The sequence below is a fragment of the Tachypleus tridentatus genome, chromosome 13 (assembly GCF_004210375.1).
Source record: "Tachypleus tridentatus isolate NWPU-2018 chromosome 13, ASM421037v1, whole genome shotgun sequence".
Lineage (NCBI taxonomy): Eukaryota > Metazoa > Arthropoda > Merostomata > Xiphosura > Limulidae > Tachypleus > Tachypleus tridentatus.
The window spans coordinates 78,318,996-78,333,750 of record NC_134837.1 but is presented as its reverse complement, the minus strand read 5'-3'; the positions used below and the strand labels follow the sequence as shown (position 1 = coordinate 78,333,750).

Sequence of the window (14,755 nt, the reverse complement as noted above, 5' to 3'; positions counted from 1 at the left end):
AATGAAATTTAACCAACGCCATTTCAGCTGATACATGAAGGTCGCTTTTATGGCAACGAACCGCAAACCTGAAACTATGGAGTTCAGAGCCCGGGCACACTAATCATTGTTCAAGAACCGGTCCACGTCTCTACACATTGAGTAAAGATAGATGTTTATCAAGTTTAAGTTTACTAGTAACCACTATCGTTGCTATAACAACGAACGTAGTGGTTGTGTTTACGCCTGGCAGAAGGACATACGAGCACCTAACGGGAGAGGACAGAGTTGATTAAATACGTGCTGCTATAAAATGAGAGCTACGTGCGATCTGGTTCACTCCACAGAAGCAATATAATAATAACAGAATGGCCACCTATCTGTTTGAATATTAAAATAAAACATCAATTCGTATCTGTCTAGCTAGCCAACTTTTATATTAAGCCTTATTGTTTTAAAAAATTAAACTTTACAATTTTTAATTGGGGACATTTGGTGACTTGTCATGGTAACCAGAAACGATGTGCCAGTTTGGTCTCGAGCGTTTAGCAGGTGGGTGTTCATTAGGTGTACTTAATATTCTGTTCATTTTCTAAAGAGTTTCTTTTCCATTTTAACATGTTTTTTTTTTTATTTCTACAACAAAATTATTATTGTTCTTGAAATATAGTCTAATAGTTTTGGAAATTTTGAAATTCCCGTTGTTTTCATTTTCAGAATAAAGCAAATACGTTTCTTACGAATTTTTGTTATAACAGTTTAAGGAACATCTTGTAACATAATGGAAATATAAATATCAAATTTACTGTTCAGGGTACGCAGTAACTATTTCCACAGGTGTCTGAAAAGTACTTTTTTTTAAACCGAGCTTTGCCATCTTAAAAACATTAAATGGTTTTCGATCACGATAAACTTGTAAAAAGTGGTATACTCGTAAGATAGTAATAATAACATCCAGCGCTTATTGAGGTAACAAAATGAATATATATTTGTTTAGATATTATTAGCGAATATCTTTGATCTCTATTATAACCACCAAACATGCTCGTCCTTTCAGCCGTGGGGGCGTTATATGCGACGATCAATCCCACTGTTCGTTGGTAAAAGAATAGTCCAAGTGTTGGCGGTGGATGGTAATGACTAGCTGTCTTCCCTCTAGTCCTACGCTGCTAAATTAGGGACGGCTAGCGCAGATAACCCTCGTGTAGCTTTGCGCGAAATTCCAAAACAAACAAACAGAATAAACAATCTGTATTTTAACCTATGTAGCAAAACATTTTCTTCACACGTAAATTATATTTTCTTTTTCAGCAAGTAATATTTCATACAGCTCTCGTTTTTCCGTTTATATTAAGTTGAACTAAAATACTCGATATAAATCCCGAGTTACAGAGTGTAACTGTACTTCTTTTGTCTGTTTTACGTATTCCTTATCATATATAGCATACAATACACAACAATTTTTCTACGTGAGACGCCAAGGCATAGGCCTAGCCTAGAAAGTAGCGTGACGGGATATGAATTCTAACATATTTGTTTCGTGTCCCATTGCCACAAAATTGCGCTCTGTACTTTTGAGCCGTAAGTACTTTGTAAGATTAACGGTCAAGTCCCACTATTCGGTTACAGCAGTCCAATAGTACAAAGTGATAAGATTCATTACGCTAGTGTGTCAGTTCAAAATTAGGAACGGCAACAGCTTTGCATAAATATTCGAAATAAACAAACATTTCTTGTAACATTCTTTTATTCACTGACAAAATTCAAGTTGCAGTGATGTGATATACTGTAATATTCATAAAATTAATACGTATATATAAGGGTCCCGGCATGGCCAGGTGGGTTAAGGCGTTCGACTCGTAATCTGAGAGTTGCAGGTTCGAATCCCCGTCGCACCAAATATGCTCACCCTTTGAGCCGTGGGGATGTTATAATGCGACGGTGAATTCCATTATTTGTTGGTAAAAGAGTAGCCCAAGAGTTGGCGGTGGGTGGTGATGACTAACTGCCTTTCCTCTAGTCTTACACTGCTAAATTAGGGACGGCTAACGCAGAGAGCCCTGGGTAGCTTTGCGCGAAATTAAAAAAAATAAACATAAAACATATACATAGGGTTGAGCACGTTATGATAAAATAATCCGGGATACATAGATCAGTGAGTCACGTGACAACTACAGCCAATGTGAAGTCGAAACGGAACATTTTGACATTGTTTAGCGTTTCGTGCATAATGTAATGGCACCAAAATCTGATCACATTTAGGAAGTGTTTATAACAGCAAGTTTTAAGACTAAGATCTGTAATAACCAATTGGTCAACTAGTGAAGCTTTAACTCTTTTGACATGAGTTTAGATCTAAGATCTGTGATAATTAATAGATATATCGTGCACTTTTGAACCTCAAATCTGTAATAATTTCATAGGAACTGAGTTTTAAAGATAAGTCTGTTTATTGCTCAGCACAAGTCCACGCAACGAGCTATTTGTACCTTGTCCATTACGAATAATGAAACCCGATTTTTAGCATTATGAGTTTCCATACATGCCGCTGAGCCACTTGTAGGCTAGAGCTAAGATCTGTAATAAATTGTCAGAAGCTGAGCCATAAAGATAAAATCGGTAATGATCTGCCAGGAGATGAGTTTTAAAACTAAGAACTGTAAAAAGCTGCCAGGAACTGAGTTCTGAAGCTAAAATTTGCAGTAATATGTTAGGAAATGCGAGTTGAAGCCAAGACCTGTAATAATTTGTTTTAAAAGTTGTTGTGATAAGTTTTAAAAGTAAGATCTGTGTTAATGAGTGAGACATCCACCTCTTTAGCAAAAACTGAGTTTTAAAGATCATCTAAACAGATTAACACACTTTAACTCACACCTGTTCTCCAGTAAGTCAGCGGCAAGTTTTTGAATTTACGACGCCAAACATTTCTTATTAACCCTTAAACAGCGGAAATGTTGTAGGTAGCAGCATCTATCGATGATGGCCGCCGTTTAAGGGCTAATACCTGTGGTTAGCAGATAGTGTGGTTCACTGTTTAAGTTGGCGCTTAACAACAAACAAACACATCAATCTCACGAGTAATTTTTTTTTAATAGCTTTTTTTATTTTACCTGAAGATATCGCTATATCTTTATTTTTTCCTTTAAATTTTTTTGTCAAGTATACTGCAAGCTTTTTTGTAAAAAATATGCTTAGAGCTTTACATCTATACCCCCAGAACCGATACAGCGAAACACAACTTCTGTTTAAGTAGTCGAATAGAGTTAATAAATCGATCAGGGTTCTTTTACCTATAGAAAAATAAAATTTCATGACTTTTCAGTGATATTTTTAGAAAGTCCAACGCCGTTTCGAATGGGTTACACAAGAAACAATATGGATGCACATGTTTTCAACTGTAAATGTTATAAAATGTTGGTGAACAATGCTTAATATGGTAAAATGGTAGAGATATCTTTATTAATAATCCAGCAGTGTTGGAATGTAACTGAATTATTTGAAAATAAAAAATAAGTCAGTTAAAGTGTTTCAGGGTTTCGTGTTTTTGTCCATTTTTCCTTTTCTCTTTCAGCTTTCCTCAGGGAAATGGATCCTGTGTGGAGGTTGACGTTTCTTTTTTTTCAGATTTCCAGAATTTTCTCAGCTGATGAAAAGATGTCTTACTCGAGTCTGATCGTCTAATGTTTGAGATCTTCCATTTCCGATTCAGTTTTTTCAATCATTCGCTTGTCACTTTCCTATGACTTCTCTTCTAAGTATGTTCTAAACTTTTATTTTACATTGCTAAGAAAGGTAAATACTTCCATATTTATGTTTACATTTAGGACCCTCAAGCAGGTCTAATGTAGTTGATTATGAGGTTCTTAGCATTAAGGGACATGCTTTGTTAGTTTTTGTTTTGTAATGGCTTCTCTTTAAATAGTGAAGCCATGAGACAGGGTAGGGAGAGTTTTCCAAATTCCCCAAAGCGTCTGGAATTGTTTCTTGCCTAGCAGGCTATGGAAATGTGGAGTATCCAGTGTGTCTCTGAAACATACGAACTATTGAATTAGGTAATTGCAGGGATGTCATTAGAAACTCTTTGTAGTGTCTGAGAGTAGTGCCACAACCCATTTCTTCCGCCATTCTGCCCGCTTCTGCCAGAATTTTTAGGTAGGGATTAGACATAACAGCACTGGAGGAAACATTTAACATTTTACTTTCAGATTTAAGCAGCTCATGTTTCTAACAAAGCTGCAAATCAAAGAGGACTTTTGAATAGTCCACATTAAAATTTAAAGACTACCCAGTCTTTAATACTAATTTTGAAGCTCTCTTAAACTTATTAAGGACTGTTTTGTAACCAATATCAATTTTGGAAAGTTCCTTAAAACTGTTTTGTCTATTAAGTCCAGATTTGCAACGTATCATGGAACAAAGATGTTTTCAATTTGTTCAGAAACGACAGATCTTTCCAACATCATCCTGACAAGATCAGAGAGACATGCAACTATAAAAAACAATATTAATTTATCATCCTGGGATTCTTTGAAAAAAGGTTCGATTTCCGTAGCAAGTGAGAGAAATAACTTCGTTTCACGAATACTGTCATATGGTGAGTTTTCTGTGCATTCACATATGTTTCAAGACGAGGTAGCAGGAACACTAATGTTTTCAAGTCATCGATGCTTACAAAACTTTGGTAGAAAAATCTGAAAATCATGTCTCACTTTTGAAATAATCAGTTATTGCTAGAGAACCTTTGAAAAAAAAAAAGTAGGAATTTGTAAAAGTTCCAGTCAGCTGCTTTAAACCCACCTCTAAAAGCATTGTGAATTGTGCCCAATTTATAACATCCAAGATCCAACTTGTAACAGATGTCTTTTTTGATTGAATTCATTGGCTTCAGTTGTTAAAATTTCTTCTAATTATAATTTCTAATTAACACTGGGATTTTCTATAAATATCTGCAATGCATTCTTAAAACTCAGATGTGCGATGATATGGAACAGTTTTTAAGGTATATTAGTGTAGTAGCATGTCCTAAGAGCTATAATTTTATGTCTTTTGTTTGGAAAAATTTTTTCATACCAAAAGTGAGCATGAATGTCACTGTTTCATATTGAACAGCTTGTTCAAACTCTCATCAAAGAAAATAATATTCCCATTGACTTTCGGATTTTCTACTTCAGTGTGGAAGCAAAATATGGAGCTAATTCATGTACAGCTATGTATGATGTTGTATCTTTCCCATATGAAAACTTTAGGAAAATTTCAGTGTCGAAATAAATACAGTAATATTTTATATATGTAAAAACGGCTCGTTTCGGTTGAGAATTCATTTTTTTTTTACGTAGAGGAGCAAATGGGCGATTTCTGTTTAGGTGATTTAAAGAAAATGCAAACAGAAATAATGTTGCTGGATGTTACCACAACTGTCTTAATTTCAAATGCATGTTTGCTCCTCTACGTAAAAAAAAAAAAAATCTCAACCCAAACGAGCCGTTTTTACATATATATTTTTCCCTACAAGTGGGTTTTCTCGACATCACTGACAGCAATATTTTCCTTTGAATGAAATGAACTATGACAGTGAGTAGTTCTCAAAGTCCTTGGAACTTCTGATCTTAAAACATCAGTATAAAAACAAATGGCTAGATGCTGGAAGTTGAGATGGGAGGGGTGATGCTGGTAGTTTGGTTTTTAAGATGGGCGATTTCTGTTTAGGTGATTTAAAGAAAATGCAAACAGAAATAATGTTGCTGGATGTTACCACAACTGTCTTAATTTCAAATGCATGTTTCTTGCATGTCACATGAATACGCAAAGCTGTTTCATGTTGCTGGTGTTAAACAAACTTTGGTACAGTTTACATCTTGTGTTTACAAGGTGTGAATCCATTTGTAACTATTTCTGATAGTTATGATTTGAAAACCAGCTTTTTTAAAACTAGACCTGATTTTGCGATAAACGATGATCCCGGTATATATTTGACATCTCATAAATTTATGGACGATTTTGATTACGCTGTAGACTTTATAAAAGATTAAATGAAAATTCTGTTGGTGTAGTTTATAATACATTATATTACTCCACTATATACTAGATGGAGATTTATTATGTTTTCTTTTCGTAATTGGCATGAGCATATTTAACTATAAGAAGATGAAACGTTAATACTAGAAATAAACGACCTGGTAACACCAGCTTGTTGTTTATTTTTAATTCGACTTCTTCTGAATTGTTTCACAATAACACAAACTGTATCTAACAGTACAAATTTTTCAAATGGTTTAAATAACAAATTCGAATTAAATCTATAGCGTGCATTTCTGTAATGTGCGTTTAGCACATTGAGTGGTATTGATTGTTGTTAAACTACCTGCTATCTGCAGTAAAGAAAAGTTTAAATCCAAATTATGTATTTAAGTTACAAAAAGAGAAAATGAAACATAAATTACAAATTATAGGCACTATCCTCTGTCCCTATTCATCTGTGGTCGTAGTTGTTCAACAAGAAGGCTTACTTAAATTTTCTGTTGGTGTATTTGTCGGTTTAGTAAGGAAAACCTTCTGCATGAGATACTGGCTTTACTGCAGATGCCGTATCTGGATATGTAATGTACTGTCTAGTTTTCCCAAATGTCAGGAAAATCAATTATTCAAAAATAACAGTTAAATGATCTTTGAGGTCACGCATATGATGGGAACTGTAAATGGCATACTTGCTCTTTTCTTATTTAGCCACTAGTCAAGCAAGGTGTACAAACTGTACAAGACACATTGGAGTCCAATATTTTTCTTGGCTAACAAATAAATTTTACATCCAAAGTCGTAAGAGTAAGCTACACTCATCTTATATGTAATGTTGTTTTTTTTTTTAATCGTGAAACTAATATATTTTCCACAAAGGTGCAAGAAACTGTTTGGGTGATTTTTGTACTTTCGGACTTCACTTTGTTACGTATTGCAATTTATTTCGGATGAGTCTCCGATTTATTATATTATATGTATTAAATTTATGATATTTACCAACAACATTGATATACACATTTTTCTTTTTTTAACACAAGTATATTTTAATATTCAAGCATGAAAATTATACAATTTATGATAACGGTAATATTATGAATAGTGATTAATATACAAGAGTTTTACAAACTTACACACAGTACTGATTCTTATACCAGTTCTAAGACTGAATATTTTATCGATGATCCAGGTCCACGACGAGCATATTAATTGTGAGTTAAGACTAGCTTGGTCTAACGCCGCTTATAAGCTTTTATCTATGAAGATACTTAATGTTCTCATAGAAACAATAATGTCCGAAGTAACTCACTAAAGTTGAACGGTTTGTAATGTTCGAACTATACAAATGTTCCAGGTCCAGTTCTGTAGTTTTCCTATTAATAGGGGTTAATCACAGTTGCAGCTTCCTAGGCCTATAGCACACTGACTGTAGCTGTCCAATAATAATGCTCTTTGTTTCTCGGCCCGTCGGTTTTTATATACCAATCACGTGAGTTTCTAGAATTTTCGATAATGATCGAGCACACCAGCGTTTTCATAAAACAAGTAATGTCGATTCTTATACTTAAGAACCTTCTAAAAAATTTCGAGAACAGGCGAAACTTGCTTAATACACAGCCAACAGTATACGTCACGCGCTCAAAAGAAAACTGTACTGAAACAAGTGTAGGCGCTACAGTAAACGGATAACTTAAATTGTAGGCAGCCAGCATTTCAGATGTACAAAATATAAAAAAATTGTGCTTATAGAACCAGAGTTAAAAGATAAAAAAATAACAACAAATTTTGTTATATTGCGGGTATGATGTGAGAAAGAAGGTCGGATTTTGTACTGACAGTGTGTGAATGAGGCGAAGTGACCAACTGAGTAAGTGAGAGGCCACTGAAGGAGAGATGTATGACTCTACCCATTTTATGCTCAGTTGAAGAACATTTCAAATGATCTAACACACTGAGCACGTGAGGATTTCATAATTCCATGGCTGAGCAGGTGAGCGTGGTAATGAATGAAAAGTTGTACAGTTCACTATAATTTTATTTAGAAGCAATAGCATATATGAACAATATATTTGTAAGTTTACACCAATACAATACAGTCAATGTTTGAAGTTATCAAATATGTACGCCTTAACCTATTAAACTGTCCAAGCAAACTTAATTTTACAACATAAATCTATTGTACTGAGTTTATTGTTAGTATTTTAAAAAATGCTGATAAAATATTCAGATAGTAAAATAACTCAAAACCTAGAGATGATGGACAAAATTTGACTATATATTTGAAATAATCACCATCAAATTGTTTTGAACCACTAGAGGTCTCTCTAATCTAATTTTTTGTTGTCTAATGTTACTGGACCACTATTTATTTTAATTGAATCAACGAAGTTATGAAAAACAAACCACTGTGTAATGTTGGAAGACTCTAGGAAAACTCGCAGAGCTCACACTTTCTAAAGAGTGTGTGTGGGCTTATGTTTCGAATTTCGAGCAAAATTACAAGAGGGCTATCTGCGCTAGCCATCTGTAGTTTTATAGTGAAAGACTAGAGGAAAGGTAGTTAGACATCAACACTCACTACCAACTCTTGGGCTACTCTTTTACCAACGAATAAGGGAATTGACCGTACATTATAACGCCCTTACGGCTGAAAGGGCGAGCATGTCTGGTTTGACGGGGATTCGACAGTTTCTAAAATCGTTATTCTTATTTCATTACGAGTTTACCGTTATAATGTAAATTCTGAACGGTATGACCCTTACGTATAGGTATAGCCGTTCCTAATTTTGAACTAGTGATTGGAAGGAATTCAGCTAATCAGCATTATCCGTCGGCACAAGGTATTTGTTCATTTCCAAGAACCAAATAATGAAATTGATTGCCGCCTTTTTTCTTCTTATAACATTTCCACAACTGATTACGTGGAAAGTGATAGGTATAATCATAACTAGGGTTTTCCGACACACTAATATCTACACCACATTAGATCTAAAATATTCGAGCGGGAATCAGCATTCGAATAAAAATTCAAATTTTCCTTATAATAATTTCGAAGAAAACACAAAAACAATTTTATAGTGAAATTTATGCAGCAGAACATGAACTTTCTTTGTGATGTATATGTAACTGTTTAATGTGTAATTTAGTAACCCATTATAACTTCCTCGTTTAACAGTTCGGAGTGGACATTAGCACCACCTGGTAGCGCGGAAGATGATTCGACAAGACTCCGACAGCAAAGAAATGAACATCAAGTAAGTGGACACTTTGTTCTTCCTACCCTCCCGAAACATGAAACTGTTTTGGGACATTAACCTCACCCTCATTATTAAATTGTAACTTTACCAGGGCAGTTGGCTGATTTTTTTCTTTCAGACGAAGGATCTCCTCGACACTGGATATGCTACATGTAGTGGGGTTGGCATATTATTGCATATTCTTATTTATTTCATTCCTACGTTTTTAGAAATTAGCAAAGCTGTCGGGTCCGTAAATAAGAGCCATGAGCTGACAATAAATAATCACTTGATCCAGCTGCTTTCAAGAGTAGCTTAATCAGGAACGCTATCTAAAAACACGATGATACAAAAATGTAGCCAACGTAACTAAAGAAGGCAATTTGACCTGTTTTGATACTGGGAAACAAGATATGATGGAAACCAAGTGGAAAAATTCGAATTAAATAGATGTGTAAATAAGCAGCTTAACCATTAACTTACACAGTCTTTTATTTGTAATTGTAAAACCTTTATGGTCACGCCAGACTGCCTTATTTGCTTAGAGTGAGTCTTATTTTGGACCAAGGACTTAATTAAAGGTAAGATAAATTGAAATTTATGGAGAGGGGGCGGAATGGTGTTTCCCATCTACCGTGATTGGGACATAGAGCTTTGTAGGGGTATTATTGTTAGTGCTTTCAGTGACTTGAACGATTGTGTTTTGGCCCGGCATAGCCAGGCGGTTAGGGCACTCGACTAGTGATCTGAGGGTCGCTGATTCCAATTTCCGTCACACCTTTCAGTTGTGGGGGCGTTATAATCCCACTACTCGTTGGTAAAAGGAGGAGCTCAAAATTTAGTGGTGATGACTAGCTGCCTTCCCTCTAGTCTTACACTGCTAAATTAGGGACGGCTGGCGTACATAGCTCTCGTGAAGCTTTGCGCGAAATTCAAAAACAAAGAAAACACTGTGTTCAGTCTCAGAAGGCATGTTTGTGTTACATAAAAATAAGTGTGTTTGTGAAAACAGGAGAAGTTTTACAAATCTTTATCTGGCGAACTTTTGATGTCGAAAGTGAAAAGAACTTTTCTTCCGAAATAACCTTCTCGTTTCTCTGATCAAAGAACATTTAGCCTATTTTTGACTAAAACAATATCATAATTTGTATACAGGACGTTCTTCCTCGCTCTCTGATAGAAAAGTCTTAACTATTGCAAGTGTTTATGTACAGTAAGCTTCATCCTTCAACAATGCTTAAGCAAAGATGGTGTTTGGTGAAAGTTTTTCAAATAATTACAGAACCACGAGTTTCAGTAACTAACCTGTTAGAATATGACAATATAATAAATAAGTTTTCCTTTTCTTTACTATTTCTATAAAGCTTAACGCTAATAACTTAATAGCTCGCAAACCATTTCGTATATTGAAGACGTTTCTGGAATTATGCAAAAACATTTCTGCCGTGTGTATTTTCAAGATATTAAATATTTCACATAATTAATAGCTATCCTGAAGAAATGAAATTTTAATAATTCCCTTGGAGAATTCACATGAACAGAATACGACATGTCAGTATGTCATATTAATAAAACACCATAACAATAACCATATTTCAAGCACAAAGAAACATATTTATATAAAACGTGCGTAAAAGGTTAAAGTTCTAGAACAATATTATAACAACCTTTGGATGACAACCTACTATTTAGAATTTAGAAATGTTGACAGGATATCATGCTTCATCATTTAGTCTAGCTACCATGCTTCCATCATTTAGTCTAGTTACCATGCTTCCATCATTTAGTCTAACAACCATTCTTCTATCATTTAGTCTAGCTACCATTCTACTATCATTTAGTCTAACAACCATTCTTCTATCATTTAGTCTAGCTACCATTCTTCTATCATTTGGTCTAGCTACCATATTTTCATTATTTAGTCTAGTTACCATACTTACATGATTTAGTTTAGTTGCCATGCGTCTATCATTTAGTCTAGCTATTAATCTTCTGTCATCTAGTCTAGCTACCATGCTTCCATCATTTAGTCTAGCAACCATACTTCCATCATTTAGTCTAGCAACCATACTTCCGTCATTTAGTCTGGCTATTATGCTTCCATCAATATATATATTGTTACTGAAACATTTAAGACATGGTGTATTAAACATAAATCCACCCTTTTAATGGAATATGTAGTAAGTATGCTGAGTAGTAAATGGGTTTCGTGTTTTAATTTCATATTTTTCTTGCCGATAGAACATTCTGCTATACCACAAGAGTTCAGTTCTTATCAAGATGTTTTGTGGATTGTTTAGTGAGATACGGTACGTAAAACAGCACTTCCACCAATCTTATCAAGATGTTTTGTGGATTGTTTAGTGACTTACGGTACATAAAACAGCACTTCCACCAATTTTATCAAGATGTTTTGTGGATTGTTTAGTGACTTACGGTACATAAAGCAGCACTTCCACCAATCTTATCAAGATGTTTTGTGGATTGTTTAGTGACTTACGGTACATAAAGCAGCACTTCCACCAATCTTATCAAGATGTTTTGTGGATTGTTTAGTGACTTACGGTACATAAAACAGCACTTCCACCAATCTTATCAAGATGTTTTGTGGATTGTTTAGTGAGATACGGTACATAAAGCAGCACTTCCACCAATCTTATCATTATGTTTTATGGATTGTTTAGTGACTTACGGTACGTAAAACAGCACTTCCACCAATCTTATCAAGATGTTTTGTGGATTGTTTAGTGACATACGGTACATAAAACAGCACTTCCACCAATCTTATCAAGATGTTTTGTGGATTGTTTAGTGACTTACGGTACATAAAGCAGCACTTCCACCAATCTTATCAAGATGTTTTGTGGATTGTTTAGTGACTTACGGTACATAAAACAGCACTTCCACCAATCTTATCAAGATGTTGTGGATTGTTTAGTGACTTACGGTACATAAAGCAGCACTTACACCAATCTTATCAAGATGTTTTGTGGATTGTTTAGTGACTTACGGTACATAAAGCAGCACTTCCACCAATCTTATCAAGATGTTTTGTGGATTGTTTAGTGACTTACGGTACATAAAGCAGCACTTCCACCAATCTTATCAAGATGTTTTGTGGATTGTTTAGTGACATACGGTACATAAAGCAGCACTTCCACCAATCTTATCAAGATGTTTTGTGGATTGTTTAGTGACTTACGGTGCATAAAGCAGCACTTCCACCAATCTTATCATTATGTTTTATGGATTGTTTAGTGATTTACGGAATATAAATCCTCTTGCCCGCTTCTCATGTAAGTTATATGCTTATCATATCTACTTTTGAATGTGTATACCTGATATTACCACTGGAATATCTGTATTATTTCCAGTAATAACGTTATTATAAGTCTGGTATTACAGCACCATATGTACGATGACCTGTTCCTTTACCCCTTTCACACACACACTTTTTGCATAGTGGAACTATCAAGTTTTCGTGGAACTAACCACAAACATCTCTGTATGCACAGCATTTTTTACAATTAAAATACTTGCTTTTAGGGAAAACTATTAAAATCAAGTCCCCCGTGTTTGCTGCATTAAATTACAACGTTGGAGCATATTGCCACGAACATGATACATGCAACATGACCTTTTGCAACTACCTACAAAAGATAATAACCTGTTAAAGATGACCTATGGTTGCTTAAACTTATATTTCCTTATTGCTGTTATCACCTCTGCCACAGAAGGTAGACTGAAGTTACGTTTTTTCTCTCTTGTGTGTCTGTTTATTTGTCAAATAATTAACAGCATCCATCACCAACTCTTGGGTTACTTTTGCCTGACCGAACAGTGGGATTTGACTATCACTCTTATTGCCCACTCCTGTTCCAAAAGTACTGTTCACGTTGTTTTACGTTAATCGGATGCGAATTTTAGTTTCACAGTCTTTGTATGCAAACAACTAGAGCACGCTCGGTTGTAATAGTGACGAAGTTCAATATATTGTTTTAAGTAAAATAATCAGTACAAGACAGACTTGCAGTACGCATCATAGAAACGAATCACTATAAAAATGACCAAAGTTCACAACATTTTGGTTTTAAAAATATACGATAAACTGTTCTAAGATTTTTTGTTTTATTATTTGTTTACAAAACCATCTGAAGTGTCACTACTAGAAACTTCCAGTCTATGAGTCGTTCGCTCATTTTCATTTACATAAGGTCTGAATAAAACAACATATGAATCAAGATTTACATGTATTTGTACCAAATTTACACAAAAATGAACAAAAATGTATAGAAGTGAGTAGTTTTTCGAGATTTGCGACTAATGTAAAGCACTTTCACGTATTAGCCCCCAAATATAGTCTCCCATCATGTTTTCGTTATACGCTCCCAAGTCACAAAAGCAAAGTTTGAAGAGAAAAATAGGTCTTTTCCATTTACTTTAGGCATAAGCAATTGGGAAATAACACTTTCTGCCCAGGAACAAGAACAAGTAAAAACTTTGTTACATAGTGTTATCCAGATTAAATCCAATCGTACAATGTACAAAGTATGTACATGGAATATAAAGTCTTAGAAGGTCGTTGGAGGTCTTTTTTATTTACAAAATATGGAGATGTAGGGTCTCCTGCTAGTACAGCGGTAAGTCTAAGGATTTACAGCGCTAATATCAGCGGGTCGATTCCCCTCGGTGGATTCAGTAGATAGCCCGATGTGGCTTTGCTATAAGGAAACACACACACACACAGATGTAGGATCTAAAATAAGGCTGCATTTTATGTTTTTTCACGAACAACTACTGAAAACGTTAGAACTAAAATACTAAGAAGTGCTTGTTTTTGCGTATAAAGCACGTAAGATATATAGGAACTAACATAATTACTTGTAGTTATCGTAATGTACGAAACAAATAATATATGCTTTACAAAGGTACTATGCACCAACTGTTCCTAATTTTAAAGCAATAAACAAAAGGATTGGTTTGGGTTTGTTTTTTGAATTTTGCGCAAAGCTACACAAGGGCTATCTGCGCTAGCCGTCCCTAATTTAGCAGTGTAAAACAAGAGGGAAGGCAGCTAGTCATCACCACCCACCGCTAACTCTTGGGACTGACCGTCACATTATAATGCCTCCATGGCTGAAAGAGCGAGCATGTTTGGTGCGACTGAGATTCGAACCTGCGACCCTCAGATTACGAATTGAGCGCTCTAACCACGTGGCCATTTCGGGCCAAACAAGAAGAAATGTAATTACTAACACTTAGGCTCGCTCTCCTTTTCGGACCAAATAATGGAATTTACCTATTGCTTTTATAAAGTATCCACAACTTTAAATGCGGATCACAAATGATGGAGGGGGCAGCAATAACGAAATGCAAACCATGAAACCTCAAACTTACAATCCGGCACACCAAAAAGTGGGCCATAATATGATGTGTAAACTCAAAAATTGTAATTGTTTGCAGTGCGTTTCATGCAGAAAGTATTCAACAAATATTGTTTTTATTACTTATTTACTTTCAAAAATATG

At 35.0% G+C, this 14,755-nt stretch overlaps 1 protein-coding gene across 2 annotated transcripts in view; it reads left to right on the top strand.

Annotated features, from left to right (window-relative positions):
- The first annotated feature begins 247 nt into the window (after positions 1-247).
- LOC143238234 (uncharacterized) overlaps positions 248-14,755 on the top strand; it is a 53,331-nt gene continuing 38,823 nt past the window's right edge. For both annotated transcript variants that reach the window (XM_076478292.1, XM_076478294.1), the window contains exons 1-2: positions 248-531; positions 9,167-9,245. In XM_076478292.1, the coding sequence (XP_076334407.1) occupies positions 485-531; positions 9,167-9,245 (126 nt within the window). In that variant the 5' untranslated portion in view covers positions 248-484. The remainder of the gene's footprint in view (positions 532-9,166; positions 9,246-14,755) is intronic.